General features: G+C 40.1%; 1 protein-coding gene across 1 annotated transcript; it reads left to right on the plus strand.

Annotated features, from left to right (window-relative positions):
• The first annotated feature begins 3,253 nt into the window (after window positions 1-3,253).
• Window positions 3,254-21,195, plus strand: LOC149143724 (uncharacterized). Its single transcript, XM_089451919.1, has 5 exons — window positions 3,254-3,445; window positions 17,878-17,981; window positions 18,095-18,238; window positions 18,467-19,655; window positions 19,750-21,195. The coding sequence occupies exons 1-5, from the start codon at window positions 3,254-3,256 to the stop codon at window positions 21,193-21,195; spliced, it is 3,075 nt and encodes a 1,024-aa protein (XP_089308045.1).
• The last annotated feature ends 330 nt before the right edge of the window (window positions 21,196-21,525 follow it).

The following is a 21,525-nucleotide window of genomic DNA, read 5'->3' on the forward strand; positions in this document are numbered from 1 at the left end:
TAATTTTTACTTGTCTGGCTCCTCGTCTTTCTTGGCGAGATTGGTGTTGTAGCTTTCTTTCTTTTCTCTACAGTCTTCCAACTTCCTTTGTCTTGCATCTCCTTCATCTCTTCTGGTTCTTGGGACATTGGTGTCTTAGCTTCGCGATCTATAGTCGGAGAAGTTTGGTTTAGGAGATCTGCTTTGCTGTTAAATGAAGATTTATTTTCTGCGGTATTCAAATCCTCATAAATGTTGATTTGTTGGGGCGGGCTTTCTCCTTGCTTGCTTTCAGAGTTGTTTCCTTCTTCCTTGATTTCTTGTGACTCAGAGTTTTCTCTAGAATATTCTTCTTTGATGACAGTGTAGTGTTCTTTTTGTGCTCCTTCCCAACATGTAGATCTGTGGTGGTTTTTTCTAACAAAATTTTTCTCAGAGGCTTTTGGGCAATTTTTGGCTAGATGCCCCGTTTCAAAGCACGATCGACATCTGAAGAGGACACTTTCATAATCAAGCTTCTGGTTCCACACATAGTCTTTACTTGTTAGGTTTATTTCAGCTGGGAATCTGGCGCTAAAATCCATTTCCACACAGATGCGTGCATAGGTGGTTCTGGCATATTCCTCTGTTTCTGGGCACCTGCAGTAAAATTTTCCAATTGCATTTCCGATGGCTTTTAGCGAGCAGAGATTCCAGAGATGCAAGGGTAGGCTTGGCAATCTCACCCAAACTGGTGCTGAGGTTATCACTGCTGTAGAGGGATCGAATGATGGGTTCCATGGCTTCAAGAATAGGCCTGATTTTTCCCAAAACCAAGGGCCGGAATCTAGAATACATTGTCTGCTTTCAGGATTTTCAAAATCTACTATAAAGAAACCTCTAGCACAGGGGTAGATATTAATTTCATCAGAAATGATAGGCTTCCATACCTCCGAGATCCAATTGTGGAGTGCTATCAGCTGCGGCCAAAAACCATTGAACCGGCAAATTAGGGCACTTTCGAAGAACTTCAAAGCTTCATCGAGTGAGTCCATTTTTTGGATTAATTCTAATTACAAATTATATAAATGTTAATAATTTTAAATTATAACTTTAATAACTTTTTAAAAATATAAAAATGAAATTTAATATTTTAAAAAATACTCTTAAAACACATTAATTTAAAACCACTAACAACTTCAAATTTCAATTTTCACGGTACTAGAAAAATCGACCAAACAATTTACCTAATTTTCAATTTCTCGTAAGACGTGGCCCTACGCCTGGGCCGCTACTGAGATAAGTGCGTGTCGTAGCACGTAACCGTGATATCCTTACAGACGAAGAACAAATTGGAACACACACCATATTTAGAGAGAACATTTTAGCCCACAAACTTGATATTTTTGAAAATTTGTGTTATAATTATTAAATTTTAGAATTTTGAATGTATAGAATGTATAGTGTGTTTTGTTGTTTCCGAAACATGACTTTTGACAACTAACACAAATCCTCTTTTGCTAAACATGCCAAGCAAACAAGATCTCCATACATGAGAACATATCTATGACAAACTAACGGAATAGGGGGAGCTGCCGAGCGGAGCCGCATGCTGAAAGCAACCAACCAGGTCGCCACAGCCATGATTTTACATACATTCTCAGCCTATTAAAGCCAAGCAGGTATGTGAGGAGCCTATGCATGTCTAGCTAAAGTTTTTACCACCACGCTTTTACCCTGGTAGTTTTTATCGCCCATGCGCGCCTGCTGCTCGACGTGCTTCTCTCCATAGCCACCTGTCTGCAGACGACTCTTTAACCTATCATGCTTAACTATAGACCGACACGCTCACTCTGTTTATTCTCCGGCCTCAAGTCCACTGAAGCTCCTATAAAACTTCATTTTGTGGTAGCGAAGAAAAGTTTTGCCAGCTTTTTCTAGTCCCCTGCGCATCCAGGCACAGGGCTGAATCTCACAACCTAGCAGTTTACTTCACTCTTCACTCTGGTTTTGGTTTTGCTGGAGGAACAAGGACGCGCTCCCCTCGGCAGGCACCTAGAAAAGGTCAGACTCTCTGCATTTATAGTTTACTCAGTCTCTTTTTAGCTTCTGGGTTACAGTTTCTACGTCTGAATTATAGCTTTGCACAGTCACAGTGATTTTGTTGATCTGAAGTTTTCCCTGCTTGGATGCTTTAAAAAATACAAAAATGGGATGAAAGTCTGAATTAAAATTAAGCCATTTTTAGTTTCCGGGGTGTCACAGTGATTTGGTTGAACTGAAGTATTCACTGCTTGGATACTTTAAAAATATAAAAATGGGTTGCAAGTCTGAATTACAATTTGGTTTTTTTTTTAGTTTCTCTGATCAGAATTGGTTTTAGTCAACATGTTTTAAATATCTGCTCAGAGTATGGTTTTATTCAGCATGTTCTGGGTAATAATACACAAATTGAAGAAATCTGTAGTGATCTATAAGCCCTGTTCAGATTTTCGAATTAAGATAGGTGACTGGTGGTGCATTTTTGAAACTTATTGCTGTTGCATAGTCTGCCAAGATTCATCATCCAGCTGAAAATATGCAAGGAGCTGAAAGTTATCTCTGCAAGCCTTGGTAGAATCCTTGTTAGGGCCTGTTTTGCCATAGCTCACAAGCTTGCTACTGAACACTTCCCACCTGAATAGTATCCCTGGTTTTTAGAGCCGGAAATCCCATTTCTCGGGCCCGGAATTGAGAGTCAAAATTTGGCATTTCATTGGGCTTTGGGATAAAGTACCATAGGTGACGTGTCCCGTACCTACGGGATATATGAATTTAGGCTCAGTCACCTTACCTTAATTGATGCAGTAATCCTTAGTTATTAGCCTTGGACATTTGGCTATATTTGTTTCCGAGCCCCTCTCGAATAGCGAGACTTCTATCAGAAGAATCATAAATTCCCTCCTCCAGCATTACCTAATCCGGGTCTTGTGTTCAGTGATCGGTCAGATGCTTATTTATTCCTAGTACAATCCCCCAATTCGGAAATCTATCCCTTAGTTATTGTCCTTGGATGACGGGCTACTCCTAGATCCACGCCCCTCTTGATTTGTAAGACATTCCTTCCCGAGTCTTCTGGTTGTCAGGTCTATTGTCAGAAGAAGTCTTATCCCCCTCATTTGGCATTACCTCATCCAGGCTCTACTTTCAGAGATCGGACAGCTGATCATTTATTTCTAGTATAAAGTCCCGATTCGGAAATCTATCCAGGACAAAAAATCCTACAGTCAAGCCAAGAGGAAGTTTTTGGAGGCGCATGGAGGGTGAGTCAGATGCATCGGCCACGGAGGCCATGATACGGGCAGCAATACAGGCCGAGAAGGAATGGGGGGATGCCACGTTATCTGGAGGATGGCAATCTACTTTGGATGACGTGGTCGTCCAATCATCAATGCCTGGTGCTGATAAGGATAGGGAACGGTCACAAAGAGAGCACCCATTATGGGAGGTCAATAGGAAAAGTGGTTTCCAATAGAAGGATAAGGTTATGCGTGAACACGCAAGCCGCTACAACAAGGCTCGAAACCCTGTCAAAACCACCCCACCGCCTGCTGCTATAAAATTGGACAGCGTCCACCTGACTGAGCATATAGAAAGCCTCCAGGAGCTTGCCTTAGTGGGTAGATGGCACTTTCCAGAAATGGATGATGCCACGATGAGAAAATGGCTTGAGGTTCAGTGGAAACCGCTGATCGGATACCTCCCCATTGTTTCAAATCTTATGAAGGAGTGGTACTGCTTTCATTTTTTAAGCGCCAGTGATGTAGAAGCCATTCAGACGCGCCCTTGGGTTCACAGAAGGAGCTTCCTTGCTCTTTACAGATGGTATATTGGGTACAACCCTCTGAAAAATACCCCTTCGAATAACTTGATCTGGGTCAAACTCCCAAACCTTCCCCTGGAGATGTGGTCTAAGGAGACTCTAATAGAGATAGGTAATTCCATTGGAAGATTTGTCTATGTTGACCCAAGGTATCTTGGGGAAAAAGACAAGCGCATAGCATGGATTCTTATCGAAAAGGCCTACAGGAGAGGTTTTCCCGACCACATGGAGATTGCCTGGAGGGATTTAAAAATAAAACAAAAACTAGACTTTTGGGGCATACCCTTCAGATGTTCTGCTTGTCACAAGACAGGACACCTAATTAAAAACTACTCTCGGCGCCTAACTCTTAAAAGCAGAGTGTATCATGAAAATCTAAGGGCAGACTCTCCCCTGTCTTCTGAAAAGGAGAAGCTATCCCCTACAGCCAACTTGTCCCCGAAGGAACTGGATGTTGTGCATGATTATAACTTGGAAAACAGAATAAATCAATCTCCTTAGTACTTCTCTCAAGACCTTTCTCAGGGCCATGGCAGTAGGCTTGAAAGCTCGTCTAGGACTAGATTCAATGCTGATAAAGATCTTCAACCAATCCTCTGCCTGCCTCCCTCGGAACCTAAAGACGACATAGCAATACCTCCTCCCCCTCCGATCCCCAAGTCTTTCAAGGATTTTTCTGTGGGCTTCCAATCCATTCTCATTTCATCATCTTCGCATATGCCCAAAAAGATCTATATTCCATCCACGAAAGGCAAAGAGCCGATCGTATTTGCCACCCCTTTAAATTCCACTGTTTCATCTCCAACAAACCTATATGACAGTGACTTAGATTTTCTTCTAAGCAAGAAATCTCTTGAGTTGGAGCCTTTAACCATCCATAAACCATGTAAACCCTCACCTCCTCTCATTAGCCCGAATTCTGCAAAAAATATAATAGTAAGAAAGAAAAACAATGGTGGAAGTAGACATTATGGGGGGCGGACAAAAGAAGCGGACAGAGGTGTGAGAAACCTATCCCTTGTCGACGTTCCCATCATTGACATGTCAGAGACACGGCCTCTTAGAGCAAGCGTGGCTGGACATCCCCCCAATGACCTTCATCATATCTATGAATATCAAAGGTCTAGGATCAGACCTAAAATTTTTGGCGCTTAAAAATCTATTCTATTCAGTCAAGCCAAAAATCATTTTAGTACAAGAAACCATGCATAACAAACATGTGTCCATTTCCTACTTTAGAAAAATGTTCCCCTCATGGCATATGGCAACCTCGGAAGCCAAGGGACTTTCGGGAGGATTGGCGGTTTTGTGGGATCCTTATTGGATCAAAGCAAAGGCTTATAAATGCTTTGCGGGCATTCTCATCTCAATATTTATCAGAGGAAATGACAGTCCCATTAATATCTTGAATATCTGCGCCCCTTATAAGAACAGGACTCCTTTCTGGGATAAATTTTTTGCTTCAGAAATCTTTGACATTGACTCATTAATGATTGCAGGCGATCTAAACATTACTCTAATCTCAGAGGAACAATGGGGAAATTGCAAAAAGAGAGACCCGCTTGCAGATCGAATAAAGTATGAACTCTTGCACAGAAATCTTGTAGATGCCACTCCACCCAAAATGATGCCTACATGGGATAACGGAAGAATAGAAGAAGCCTACATCGCAAAAAAGGATAGATCGGTTTATTGAACATGTTAGCGTTATTAATAAAATGGGCATGCCATACTTGTCCATTGAGAATGTATACATATCCGACCATAGGCCGATTTCTCTCAACTGGAGGAAAAAGGGGTATAGGAATGGCTACCCGTTTAAATTCAACAGATTATGCTTAGAGGATCCAGACTTCAATGAATTAATTACAAAAACGTGGAAGGATTTATCTGCAAAAAACACAACCCCCCCTTTTATGACTCTTAGAGATAAGCTATCCACTATGAGGAAAGTGGTCATGGAATGGCAATACAAAAAGAAACAGGCGAACAGATTGGCCCTTCAAGAAATTCAGAAGGAATTGGACAGTATATCCAAGGGTTCGGATGCCAACTCACTTCCTTTTAGCACGAGATGTCAGTGAAATGAGTTAGAAAGGAAAAAACAAAACTTACTGAAGCAGGAAGAAGTCTCATGGAGACTAAAGAGCAAGGAAATTTGGCTCAAAGAAGGTGACAGAAACACTAAATTTTTCCATAAGTATGCAAATGCAAGGCGTGAGAGAAACTCCATATGGAAAATAAGTGATGTTCAGGGGGGCTTCCTCTTCTCACAACAAGAAATCTCAAAGGAAGATGAGACATTTTAAAAACCAATATAAAAGAAGGGAAAATTGCAGATTTCAAGATATATTATGGGGTATAGATTTGGTCCCTCAAATGTTTGATGATGAAAAAAATGATCACCTGTTCCAGCCCATAACAGAGGAAGAGCTTCTAGGAGTTATGAAGGCCTTCAAGAAGGACAAATGTCCTGGCCCGGATGGCTGGACAATAGAATTCTTTATACACTTCTTTGATATCATCAAACTAGATTTGTTGAGGATGGTTGAGGCAGCAAGAATCTCAGGTAGCATTCATCAGATTACATCTTCCACGCAGATAGCTCTTATCCCAAAGAAATTGGAAGCGGACTCCTTTAAAGATTTTAGGCCGATCTCATTATGCAATATAACTTTCAAAATCATCACAAAAATTATTGCTGAAAGGATCAAAGCGACCTTAGCCAGTTCTGTAACAAAGGATCAGCATTCTTTTTTAAAGGGGAGGAATATATTGGACGCAGTTGCCAACACTCAAGAAAGCCTGTTTACCATGCTCTCAAATAAATCTGAAGCTGCCATTCTGAAAATTGATTTACAAAAATCTTTTGACTGCTTAGATTGGGGGTTCATTAGATGCTTATTAGCTAAGATCGGCCTAAAATCAAATGTCATAAACTGGCTCATGGCATGTGTAGAGAACGTGAACTATGTTGTCCTCATTAATGGGATTCCTTCTCCTTTTTTCCCTGCAGAGAGGGGGTTGCGTCAAGGATGCCCTCTCTCTCCTCTGTTGTTCATCCTAGCAATGAACTCTCTAAGCCTTCATATTAATAAGGCAGTTTCTGAAAATAGATGCAGGCCAGTGAAGATTTGCAGGAACAACTACATCTCGCACAACCTATTTGTCGACGATGTGCTCATTTTTGCAATGATGCGTAGGATCTCGTGGATATGTCTCAATGACATTCTAAATAGGTTCCAGAGTGCTACTGGATTACAAATTAACAAATCTAAATCCATTCTCTTCCACAATGACGCCAATATGGAAACAGTGGAATGGATTTTTGTGTTGTTTGGGGTAGAGACGAGGTCAATCAAGGAAGGATTAAAATATTTGGGTTTTCAGCTAAAGGCCAAGGGTTACTCTAAAGAATATTGGCAATGGTTAATAGATAGATACTATAAAAAGATCTCTGCCTGGGAATACAAGTGTCTATCATTGGCAGGAAGAATTGTTCTAACTCAAGCAGTTTTAACTCAACTTGTTGTATATTGGGCACACATTTTCTTTCTCCCTGCAAGTATCATCCAGAAAATGAACAAGATAACTGCAAATTTTATATGGGGCGGCAAGTCGGAATAGGGAAAATATCATCTTACTAGAATGGAAAAGATCTCTATGCCGAAGAATTCAGGAGGTTGGGGATTATTGGATTTGAGGGTTTTCGGAAAAGCACTACTGTGCAAATCACTGTGGAGAGGCATATTCGGGGAAGGGTCGTGGAGCATTACTATAAAAAAGAAATATATGAAAGGCAAAGACATGGAATACTGGTTCAGATTAGGAAGGATCGGAGCCAAGTATGGGTCAGCTATATGGCTCAGTTTTCGTAAAATTGAGCAATATTTCCTAAAGAATCTAAAATGGTGCTTACAATCTGGCAGCAGAATCCTCATTGGGATAGACCCCATCATGTGCGGGAGAGAGAGTATTTCCATCCCCAAAAGGCTTCTAATCTTCTTCCATAGCAAAGGCTTTTTTACGTGGGATAAGCTTATAGCAGGATGGCAAGGCCCACTTCCTCTATGGAAAGAGGCCTTTGATCTAGGTATGTCAGAATCTATGGCAAGGCAATGGAATGTTGTCAGGGATGTCTTGAGAAGCTGCGGTTTTCATCGGTCTAGGTCGCATGATTATCTAATCTGTGAGGCACAAAAAGCAAATACACAGGTTTGCGTAAAGGATATCTATACGGATCTGATTGGTTTAAAGACCATGCATTCCAATCCTAAATTCCCATCAGCTTTTTGGAAAACTGGATGCTCTCCCAAATTAATATACTTCTTGTGGCTGGTGTTCCACAATAAAAATATATCCTAGGAGAATTTAAAGAAAAGGAAATGGCATGGGCCGAGCAGATGCCTAATGTGCGAATCAGAAGAGGAATCAAATTTTCATAGGTTTTTCCATTGCCAATCTATTCAGCAAATATGGCATGAATTGGCAATATTATATGGCTTTCCTCTCATTTTACATGCTTCAACGCACACAGCTTTTGAATGGTGGAGTGGGCAGAGAGATTCATGGAGATCTCTCATTATTATTGTCCTATGGTGTGCATGGAGGTGGAGGAACAGGAAAATTTTCAAAGAAGTGAAAGAGCCTTTCAAGGATATTTTACAACAAATCATATCCATCTATGATTCCGTTCCGAAAAAGCAAACCAAATCGAAAGTTGTCAACAGAAATGTGCAAGAAGATTATCTCTCTAGGACCCCAAGGGCGTTTTTTGATGGCGCTGCTCAGCAAAACTCTTGTGGCTGCGGGTTACACATTATAATGGACGAGAATCTTCAATATTTTATTTCATGGCATGCAGGAAAGGGCACTAATAGCATGGCTGAGGCGAGGGCCCTTGCGGGTCTCCTGGCTTTCTGTATTTTTTTTGATATACAGTCCATTTCAATTTTTGGAGACTCCAAGATCATGGTCGATCATGTCAAAGGAAAATGCAATATCAGGAGCCCACACCTCGCAAGTTGGATGGACAAGATTATGTTTTTTGGGGACTTATGAGAGATTGCTCCATTCAGCATATTTTCAAGGCTCAGAACCAGCAAGCGGACAGCCTGTCAAAGGATGGTCTTCTTCTTTAATCAGGTACCTGGTCCATGAAGGTAATATTTGGCGAGGAATCCTTTGTCATACATGATTTCTCTATCCTTGTCTTCTAATCTCCTTTCATTAACTCCAGGTCTGCTATTTTCATCCCTTTTGTTTTTTTATCTTCGTATATGTATGGTATATGAAGTGATTTGATCAATCTCTGTATTCATCCCAGAATCTGCATATGCTATAAAATCATCTTGGAACTGTTTTTGATGTGCAGCAGCACAAATCACCTCTTCCTTCATAGAGGGACTCTTCCTCTAGTTTTTGTTCCTTATGCTTTTTAGATTTTCCAGCTTCAAAAGCTTGACAATGTACTATCTGGATCCTTTATATAGTCTCAATATAATACAATTATGCTTTTTCTTCCTGTAAAAGAAAAAAGAATGTATTTTTATTATTCAAATATTTTATTTTTTTAGCAAAAAAATTTGTTTGTTTTATATTATAAATAAAAGCAATGCATATTTATGATGGACGTATCATCTTCATAAACCCTATGGTATCTACAACATGACTACATGGGGCATAAAATATTCAACATACATACAGCTGAACTGTAATCTACAATTTGCAACATCTGTGGAGCTATATTCTCTCTGGCATAATTTCAAATATATCATTGAATTTCAAAGAGATTCTACAAGCTCTAAGATGTGTCTCAGGTCATTTACATGTTCTATAAATCACTTCCATATAGTTTTCATTCCTCATATGTTTTCTATACAGTAATTGAAACAAAATTTGTATAAAATTTTAAACAAAAAGAAACAGGGATTTTTATGAACTTATCGGCATTGAAGTTCTACCTTTTTGTAAGGTCTTTAGTGTTCTATCCCGGTAGCTTTAAACTTTCTACTTCTATTTCATTTGTTCCCATTTTCATCGTGATATACATATTTTCTTTTGTGGCTAGTAGTCCTTTCTTCAATAAATCATCTGTAACCGGCAGCTTTAAACTTTTTGCTTCTGTCTCATTTGTTCCCATTTTCATCATGATATACATATCTTCTTATGTGGCTAGTAGTCCTTTTTTCAATAAATCATCCGCAATTTTGTTATGTGACCTGTTGATGTGCTCAATGGATGGATTCTGAAAGGTATTCCATATGCTTTTTATACGTCTCAGCCAGCCTTGTAGGGAGACTTGTTGGATATTGTTCTTTCCATTAACATGATCTATTAAACATTTGGAATCCCCAAAAATTTGTACTTGAAGGATATCCAAAAACTTAATAAACCATAATAAACCTCATAGAGCAACAGCTTATGTCTTCCTGTTTGTTCCTTCTCCCCCATACCAGTGTATCCGGAACTCTTGTTCTTCTGACAGCTTTAAGAAGAAACCGCTCCCACATCTTCCTCCTTAAGCTGCCCCATCAAAAAACCCCACTAGGTAATTAGTGATCTGAAAATTCCCCTTCTTTTTCTTTTTTTTCCCTTGATATCTACAATATGATCTGATACAACCCACTACTCTATGAGTTCATAGATTCTGTTTTCCCCCCATCTATTCGAACAAAAAATATGTTGGTTTCGACCTTTCCAAATTTCCTAGAAAACAAACAAAGTGAGCAACCTCGAGCTTTTACTCTGATTGCTCTACCATTTTAAGCACTCATCTATTGTGTTAAACTTAATGAATGGAATCTGTAGCTTACTAGTGAAGTGTTTCCAGATATTAACAGATTTATGACAGTGTAAGAATAAGTGTTCATTATCCTCAGAATTTTGCCTGCACAGATAGCATATCCCAGGACCATGGTGTTTCTTCTTTTGTAAGTTTTTCCATGTGAGATTCTTGTTACGCCACGTTAGCCAAAGGAAGATTACAATTTTTATTCGAATATTAATTTGCCAAAAACTGTAAAACCAACAAGATTCTATATTCTAAATTTCCTTCAGGCATATTTTGAGATAACAGTCTGCCACCTCTATTTCTCTTGTAATCTTCTTTTTTCCAGCCCATGCAATACAGTCCCATTTGTTGTCATAATATATCCCGGTCTCCTTTAAAGTTTTAAAAAACTGTAGCCAATCCAATTTATACTTATCAGCAAGATTCAGTTGGGAGGAGTCAAGCCAAATTGGAATGCTACCATTCCAGTCATTGATCAACTCACTGAGAACATAAATGCCTCTTCTGTTCAGATGTTGTAACTCTCACTTGCTCCTATAATGCAATCTTTTCCCAACATAATTCTATTTCCTGATCCAAAGAACCATGAGATATTTTGAAAGAGTATATTCTTGACCCTTCTAAAGCTGTTCCAAATCTATGAGCCGCCTTTTTTCCCTTCGCTCCTTGTCTTAACCAAAAGGAAAACTCCTTATTCTTCATGTATTAGATCGAATCATCTTCCCCATGCCTCTCCATAAAGATTTTAAAATAAGAGCCCATCCAAAAAACTTCAAGTTTAGAACACCCCAACCTCCCAAAATTTGGGTCTAGTGATCTTTTCCAGCTTCACTCAATGATATTTGCAGTTCCTACTTGCACCAGACTATATATAGCTTTCCATTACTCTATTCAGAAGGTTAATGATCATTTGAGGAATGCGAAACAAGTGTGCCGAGTAAATCCCCAGCTGAGTAAGAACTGACTGTGTGAGGATGATACGTCCTCCCACAGATAAACATCTGTGCTCCCATCCCTTAATCTTTAGATAGAATATTTCCACGAGCCACATCCAATCTGCATTTTTATATCTACCTGGTTTCAGTCGATACCCCAAGTATTTCATGCCCTTGTCTAGGATTTCTGCATTTACTCCAAAACAATTCTTGATATATGTGATATCATCCTGGTTACATGAGCCATATAGAATAATAGATTTCTATTCATTTTGAACAAGTCTCGTGGCTATCCCAAACTTCTTTATGATTTGGGAAAGACAAAACCATTTGATTCTGTTTATCATCCCCATCAACAGAATATCATCAACAAAAAAACTATGAGAAACTGTGACACGAATGTTGATTTTTAGTGCTTCAAATTCTCCAATGGACACAGCTTTTTTATTTTTAAACTTAATCCATCCATCGCCAGGATAAAAAGAAGAGGGGATAATGCACATCCTTGTCTCAGTCCTCTACCAGCAACAAAAAATTTGGATGGGAATCCATTAATTATTACTGCATAGCAAACTGAAGACACACACCCCATGATCCATTTAGTCATATTTGAGTTTATGCCAATTTTAAATAATACCATTCTTAGGTATCCCCAATCTAAGAAATCATAAGCTTTTTTTAAGTCAACCTTCATCACTGTTGCATTCATCTTTTTTGACTTAATACTGTGCATACATTCCTGTGCAACCGCCACTGCATCATGGATTATTCTGTTATTTAAAAAACCATATTGCTCAGGAGAGATGAATTTAGATAAAGAACCTTTCAGTCTGTTGGCTATGATCTTAGAGATAATCTTATATGTTAGATTACACAGTGATATTGGACGATAATCCGCAAAAGTTTCTATCTTTGATTTCTTTGGGATAAGGGAGATATATGTGGAATTTAGATGAGGATGTATGAAGCCTTTCGTCCTAGATTCCTCCACTATTTGTATCAGGTCCTCTTGAAATATGTCTATGAAATGAGCAAAAAATTCTACTGTCCATCCATCTAGACCCGGGTTTTATCTCCTTTCATTGATTTAATTGCTTGAACCAGTTCTTCCTCCTTGACCTCCTTAAACAACTCCGCATTATCCTCTTCATTAAACATTTTAGGATATTCTTCAATTGCCCACAGTTGAGCATCCATATCCTCCACTTCCACTCTATTATATGCATTTTTAAAATATGATACCATTAGAGCTGTAATATCCAATTGCTTGTTATAACTGTTCCCTTCACCATCCTTTTATCTGCCAAATAGAATTTTGTTTTCTTCTGTGATTTGCAAAGCGGTGGAAAAACTTGGTATTTTTATCTCCTTCCTTGATCCATATTACTCTGCTTTTCAACCTCCAGGCCGTCTCCCTAATTTGAAGGATTTTCTTCTTCCCTAGTTCTAGAGCATGAATTTTTTCCCTTACTATGGGAGGGAGAACATGAGCAATCATTTGATTGTGCAGGGTTTTTAATTCCTCCTCAATAATAGTCAACTCCCTTCTCAGTTCCTCCTTCTTCTTCCTTTCCCATTTTTTAACCTTTGCTTTAAGGAATCGAAGCCTATTTATAAATATTTCTGAGCTAGAAAAACCCTCCTCTATATTTCTTCTTTCCTTCCATAATAATCAGACAAGGGAATCAAAATTTGAATCTTCTAGCCAGATTCGATTGAATTTGAAAGGAAATCCATACCTTGTATCAGAATTATGCCAAAGAAGAGTGATTGGGCAATGGCTTGATACGAAATTTTTGACAATAGAAGATCTAACATCCCCCATCTTCTCTATCATGTTTTCTTGAACAAGAAATCTATCAAGTCTCTTAGCTATATATTTATTACCACTTCTTCCATTATCCCAAGTGGGAGCATTTTTGGGAGGGCAGACATCTATTAAGTTGTGTGATAGGATAATTTCTCTTAACTTTTGTGCCATTCTGTCTACCACCCTAGATAGTCCCCACAGTTCTTCTATGCCTAAGGTACAATTAAGATCCCCTGCCAAAATCAGAGAGGGAGCATTTAGAATCCCCGATACCTCCATTGTATCCCAAAACCCTTCCCTCTCTTTGTAGGGGGCATACACATTGAGAATATGTGATCTTCCCCAGATACCTCTGATATGACTAATTAGGAAAATACCCATTGTACAAGAGAAAGCCTTCATATTTTCCCATCCTGGATCCCAAAAAACAAAAGGATCACCAAATCTACCATTGGCATCAGTTGCCACTATATACCATGTGGGAAGCATCCTCCTAAAATAATCAACTGTTTGGGTAGCAGAGTGCATTGATTCTTGGATGAGAATTATGTTGGATTTAGATGAAATGAAAAGATCTCTTAGAGCGAGGAATTTTGGATGGGCCCCCAAACCCCTTATATTCAGTGATAGAATTGAGTTCATTTGAGCCTATTGGAGGGCATGCAAGCTCTAAGTGCCCTGGGAGAGATGGGAGATGAAATGGGAATATCAATGAGAGATGGCGAATTTGTCAGGGTAGTATGTGTTTGACAAGGGCGACCTCTAAAATGTCTGTTGCCTCTGTTGTTTTTACGCCTCACAATAATATTCCCTGCAGATGTTGGGCTGATTACAGGAGACCCGGATCCCTTTGGCTTATGTATTGTAAGCGATTTGAGGTCAAGAGTTTTCCTTTGTAGGAGGAAATCAAGGTCACTGTCAATAGAGTTAATTGGAGAGGATGCCAGAGAGAATTGGGCAGGTGCCTTATCTTTATCTTTTGGAGAATTTGGTTGCGTTGCTGGAGAATGAAGCCTTCGGGCTTGTGTGTATGTGGCATATGAGGTAGATGGGATGTCTATCATAGTATGTTGTGACTGTAGCGACATCTGAGGAAAGACTGGAGAAGAAAACATTTGGGGATGTTCTCGAAAAGATGAATCAATAGCTATATGGGAACCTGACTGCTCAGACAACGGGGATGAAGAGTGGATTTGAATAGGAATAGGAACAAATGCCTTTTTTATAAGTCTAGGAGAAGGCTCAGAAAATATTTGATTTGTATGACTAGAATTACCTAAGCCCGAAGTATTTCCATTGGATTTGTTGGCATAGCCATGACGAGGAGAAAAGCACTCTGATTTGTTTTCCTTCTGCATCCTTTGGTGAGCCCCTTTATGCTCCCACGACAACCACCATCCCCCCCTTGCTTTGGGGCAATTTGCAATTAGATGACCAATTTGGTGACAGTTGAGGCACCGGAATGGAATTCCCTAGAAATCCAGATGCTGAGTGAGGTTGATGTTTTCCCATTTTAGTTCAATGTGGTCCGGAAAAGCCTCACCAAAGTCTTTTTCTATTAGGACCCAAGCAATCCTCTTATCCCTAGCTCCCAGACAGCGAGGATCTACGTAGACGAATTTTCCGATGGCGTTTCCAATATCAGAAAAGACTTCCTTGGTCCAAAATTCCAATGGTAGTCTGGGCAATTTGACCCATATGAGTTTGTTCTTTGGCGTTTGCTTCAAGGGATTGAAGCCCACGTACCAAGCGTACATTGCCAAAAAGCCTTGGTCCTTGACCCATGGCCTTTCTGCTATTTTTTTGAGGTCTTCTTCACTAAAAAAATGAAAGCTATACCATCCTCCCATGAGTTTCACCACCGTAGGAACATAGCCCAACAAGATTTTCCACTTCTTGGCCAGCCACTGTCTCATCTCGGCTTCTTCAATTTCAGAAAAGTACCACCTTCTGACTAACGCTCTCTTCTGAAGACTCGTAATACGATCAAGGAGCACGTCGTGACCAAATGAGAGAATAAGCGCAGGAGCAGTAATTTTTATGGGACGTTGTTTTCTACCACCCTTCCTTCTGCCACCTTTTTTCTTCTCAAGATTGTTTCATGGCATAATACCGACTTCCAACCACAAGTCATGTCCATCCCCCAAGGTTGTTAGCTGAGGAGAGTGTGCCACCTGCCTCATCATATTTTGGTTTACGTGGCGTTGTGACTCAGCAGACATTGTGTCTTGGATAAATGCTTCATGTAAAGATGTGTCAGATTCAAATGGGTCCATCCGCCTACATGTATAACAAAGGTGTCCTTTCTATTTAAAAGCCTTCCCGCCTATCTATGAAACCGGTAGTAATAACGACGGGTCCCACATCCCAACCGTCCTCGGAATCACCACTCTCGAGAATGTCTACGGCACCAGGTCATATACTTGTCAGGCCAGGTACATTCCCATGGGAATATTTCCTGTGCCAACTACAGGGAATGTCACGCCAGAAATTAAGTACCTCCTGACCTCCAGCAGGCTCCTCAGCACCCATGCCTAAACTTGCCTGGATTTTTTCGTCGAAAAGAATGTCAACGCCGCCGAATCAGCCACCTGCTTTGGAAATCTCCTCGGTATCTTCACTGTCCTAGAACAGTAAAGTTACACGTATAGGTAGCTGGGACAGATGTCAGGCGAAATGGACTATGAGGTCGATTGTGGACACTCGTCACCTCCAGCCCGAGCTAGCTAATAGGAGTAGGTTTCTTATATTAAATAAATGATTTGAAATAAACCCCTGGAAAAATGATTAATCAGAATCCGATAGGAAACCTTCCTGGAAAAACCAGGCGATCCCAAAACCACTATCAAGGCGGTTTAGAGCTCTGGTCCCTCGCAACAGCAGATACAGTAACAACCCTGGCAAAACCACCAACTGAAACCTATTCTAATGGCTATATACTTGCAGGGTCGAGAAACAGAGAATATGTTGCTCCATTCAAACCACCATCACTCCAGGATGTGAGTCAGTGGTCCAAATGGAACAAGTGTAACATAGAGATACTGAAACAACATTTGGACTCTGGATAAAAGTTTTGGCCTTCATAAAACCGTTATTCAAGGAGGAAGATTGGGATCGCTGGATAACATGAAAGAAACCTTCCTAGAGCTCCTATCTTAAGGGAAATTATGAAAACTCTAGAAAGATTAGTAAATCTATAGCTTACTACATGGGCACTGAAAATTGGAAATAATTGCCTTAAAAATATAGAGTTTAAGAGATCACTATTAAATGCCCTAATAAATTGCTTAATGCGGAAACAGTCTACCCAAACAATTCAAAAAGGGAAAAACAACATGATGGAAATTCCTCACAGAAATTCAACACAGAATTTGACCTAAATATTAATAAAACAACATTGCTAAAAAAAACCCATTTCAATTTTCCCCCGGCCCAAAACTGCCATTTCCTGGGATTAAAAAACCTTTAATGCACATGGGAGCATACCTTTTCTTGGTTGCGCTACGACATTATAGGTTCCAGGCCCGCAAAACTGCCATTTCTTGGGATTAAAAAACCTTTAATGCACATGGGAGCATACCTTTTCTTGGTTGCGCTACGACATTATAGGTTCCAGGTCTGCTTCAGGTTTAAAGGCAGTTGTCTTTAAAGATACTGTTTGGAAGTTTTTCCGGTGGGTTTTTCTGGTCAAAATCCATTAGCGATTTATTGAAATCACAAGTTTGATAACTAATTTCTACGCAATCAAAGCGTTCCAGGGGTTTTTCAGGATGCTGAATCCAAATATGTAGTTAAAAAACCATTTTAAATAATACAAATCAAGATTTAACCTCAATTTTCTCCGCCGGATTCCGTTACCAAAATCCCCAAAAAATCGCACTAAAAACAACTCCCACGCAAAATAAATAAGATAGCCTAATGGAAGCCGATACCGTGCCTTCTTGCGTATAGCCACCGCTGGTCTTACTTCTTCACCCCCATTCAACCCTGTGTCCTGTAGCAAAAGAGATATTTTGGACACCGTCGGGTGAGATGGACGGCAGAACAGGACACTGCCTACCTCACCGAGGACATTGATAAGCTCAGTGGCGAAGCTGTGATGGTATCAGTGATAGTAGTCTCTTTGATACCAGCTTTTCGTTGTCCCACTCTTCAAATATTTTAATAATTTGATTTTTTTAATTTTTATTTATAAGAGATTCTAATAAAAAAAAATTGAATTTAACTAATTTTACAATTCTATTTCAATTATATCTTTATTACAAAAGGTTGATGGCCATGGAAATTTTTTTGACTATAACACACAAATCACATTGTGCATGGAATTTTTTTTTTTAACAATCGCAGACAAATCACACTGCATGAATTGTTTTTCACTATCCCAGACCAGTCACATTGTGCATGGAGAATTTTTATATATCATAGACGATTCACATGGCCCATGGAAAAATTTTCAGTGTCAGAGACCAGACCAATCAATCACATTGTGATGGACAATTTGCCCATCAAATTCCATCAGGTAAATGGAAGCCCTGTGGAGAACTGGTGCCAGACGGATTTCAAAAAACCACCTGTTTTGGACGACGGATTTCGCAGCGTCTTCCCAGAGATGACGCTTTTTGGGTATCTATTATTATAATGTATCTATAAATCCGTCGTTTGAAGGAAAATTGTGTGTAAAAAAACATGGGAGAGTATTTCGGAGCTCTCTTTGGGATATGGGTACTGGCTGGCAGTTTCTACACTTGTGAAACCATGGCCCTGGGATGGGATGATCCATCAACTTACAAGTCCACTTACAGTCGTTTTAATGAGATAAAGGAGGAGTGTGGCCTTTTTTTAGCGGAGGCTTCGGTGCTGCATCCAGATAAGAACCGAAGGTACATGATTGAGAAGGAGGTGGGGATTGGAAGCAACACAAGGGCTCTGCTCCTTTTCTGCCATTCACCACACGTGACTCCAGTGAGCCGATACCATTTATGAGAAAGAACTCCAATTACATCGTAACAGAAAAGCCTTCGCCTATCAATCTGGCATCATTCTGGATTAAAGGTGTGGGTATTAACAAGGTGGCTGGTCAAGTGGTGAATGTGAGTGGGATTTTACAGCTGGCCATATCCACAAGTGGAGGCATCTCCTACAGGCATAGCAGACGCAGACGCAAAGATTTTTGGATTCGTCCTGGTTTCACTTCTCTTACCATTCATCTCGAAGGAGTCTACTTTGAAGAATCGAAAAACTCAACTAGAAGAACGGGTGTTGTGTATGCTGGGCAGTACCCATTTACCCGCCCGTGGGAACAATGCTGCAGATCCTTGGGATTGGTTAAATAAATCAGAATTACAGTCCCCCACTCTGTTAGCAGATGAGAGAATTTTGCTGCAATTGCGCTATCCGAGCAAGCTTTCTCTGACTACCAGGGAGATTCGAGGAACACTAAGAAGCCTCAATCGGCACTCTAATTCAAGCTATTTTGATGAAATTGACATCTCTTCACAATTGGCTGCTGATTCGAATTATGAATTTGACTCTGACAGCCTGGTGGCAAAGGCTTGTGCTCCTCACCAAAATCCAGACAATTTCCAGTCAAAAGGTATTGAAGTATACCGAGGGAAGCAATTTTGCTCAGCTATGAAGCAACTGATGGTTGGTCAGATTCTAGATGTGGTCCCCTCCTGGCAGTGCAACAGCACAGATGCCTATTGTAGCAAGTTGGGTCCATTCATTATGGAAAATAAAGTTCATGATAACACAAAGCTTTGTATGCAGGATTTGATGTGTACAGACCAGGATTCAGGTATTGCAAATGTTAGTGCGGTTTTTCGAGCTGTGCCTCCTTCACAGGATCAGTATTTGGCATGTGAAAGATCAGGCCTTAATGACTTAACATTGACTGCAGAGGGTAAATGGGACTCATCTTCTGGTCAGTTGTGTATGGTGGGATGCCTTGGATCCATCAAGAATCACAGTGCTTGTAATGCACGAATCTGCATTTACATCCCCCTTTCACTCTCAATCAAGCAAAGAAGTGTAATTGTTGGCAGCATTTTTAGCATTGAGAAAAATACAAACTCCTTCTCTCCGTTGTCATTTGAGCTTATATCTCATCGATATTTGCCACAGTATGTGTTAAACAATATGTCATACGAATACAACAATACCAAATTGGCACAAATGGAGACGGATGATACTGGTGGCTTTGGCAAATCATTGTTGAAGTATCCCCAGAAAGATTTGGGCAAGACAAGACAGCTTTTCTGTTCTAAGCAAGGATCTCTCAGTGAATTCACGGGGCCCGTTTGACCGGTTTTCCAGAGGGAATTATGTCGAGAGCTTCATAAGTTTGTATGTTATAGCCATCGAGGAATTTGTGGGAGTTGGTTGGGACCAGGCCTCAGACACTTATTTCATATCCGAGGAGGTTCGGGAACCGCCTCATTCAAAAGGACCAGAGGAGAAGAAGTCCTTGAAAGTTGCTGCACAGCTGAAACTGGAAGGCAATATTTCAAATCTTTTTTTTCTTGAGGGTCTCTATGATCCAAGAGTGGGTATAATGTACCTTACAGGATGCAGAGATGTTCGAGCTCCATGGAAAGTTCTGCATGAAACAGGGGATCTGCAGGATGGTTTTGATTGCCTCGTTGAAGTGAAAGTGGAATATCCACCTACAAATGCCAGGTGGTTCAGAAATCCAACTGTGAAGATTTCGGTGAAAAGCCAACGACCTGATGACGACCCACATTTTTTCAAGCAGATCAAAATCAAGACTCTTCCCATTCTATATTGGAGACAGAGTGAAGACATTATCTCTCGCAAAACTGTCGAAGGGGTGTTGAGTATATTGACAGCATCGGTGATGATTGGGTGCATTCTCAGCCAATTATTGTACAGTTCACAGAATACAGAAGTCGCTCCATGCATCTCTCTTGTCATGCTGGGACTTCAAGCCATCGGATATAGTATTCCCCTCATAACAGTTGCAGATGCCCTGTTTCAAAGTACGAAATCTCAACCCCAGGACAATTTTATTATCTATTCGGTTCAGAGCCGAGGGTCTGACAAGATTGAGTTCATGGTTAAACTGCTACTGTTGATTGCATGTCTATTCACACTTAGACTGTTCCAAAAGGTTTGGAAATCTCGTATTCACTTGCTGACAAGGAGTCCTTTAGAGCCATGGAGAGTCCCAAGTGATAAACGAGTGCTTGCTATTTCCTTTGCTATACATGCTATGGGTTTTTTAATTGTGCTGATTGTTCATAATATGAAGACCAGTAGCCGCCCAATTCAGTCCTCAGCGTATCTGTATTCAGCACGCCATGCACACAACCAACTGGACTGGGAGACTGAGCTTCAGGAGTATGTGGGTCTGGTACAGGATTTCTTCCTGCTTCCTCAAATTGTGGGTAATACTCTTTGGCATTTTGAACGAAAACCACTTAGGAAAATTTATTACATTGGTATCACTGTTTTGCGGCTCCTTCCTCACATCTATGATTACTTCAGACCTCCAGTTTTCAATCCTTACTTTGCAGATGGATATGAATTTGCAAGTCCAGTTTTCATGTCTTCCTTTGCAGATCCTCGCTCAGATTTCTATTCTAAATTTGGAGATATTGCTATTCCAGTGACTGCTGTGGTGCTTGCAATTGTGATTTTCATCCAGCAAAGATGGAATAAGCATGCGCTGAGTCAGGCATTGAGATTGATATCAAATAAGATAACAGTCCCTGGATCAAGGATGTATGAGATGCTGCCATCAAAGACATCTGAAGCTGAACTTGTTTCTGGTAGCACAGAGAGAAGCCAAGTGCATTCTGCAGCCGGGGATGAGTGAGGAATATCACCCTATGTAAGGTTGTCTAAATCCATAATGTAAGAAAAGAACATACCATATATATAAAATAATAATCAGTTATACGAGTAATAGGATACTATATATATAATCAGTTTATACAAATAATAGGAGACTCCATATCTTTTGGCAGACTGGGTAAATGGAAATTCTAAAGTGAAAACTTCAGTTCTTGTTTCATTATTAAATAGTAAAGAGAGGTAAGAACCCAATTCTGGTCTCTTTTCTTCCATTATGTATTCAGGGAACTTAACTGCATAACTGCAAGGCTGGACAGCTATCAAAAGATGCACTAAGGATATGGGATGGTAT

The sequence above is a fragment of the Pinus tabuliformis genome, chromosome X (genome assembly GCF_031772625.1).
Source record: "Pinus tabuliformis cultivar Carrire ecotype Pingquan chromosome X, CPIR1, whole genome shotgun sequence".
Classification (NCBI taxonomy): Eukaryota; Viridiplantae; Streptophyta; class Pinopsida; order Pinales; family Pinaceae; genus Pinus; species Pinus tabuliformis.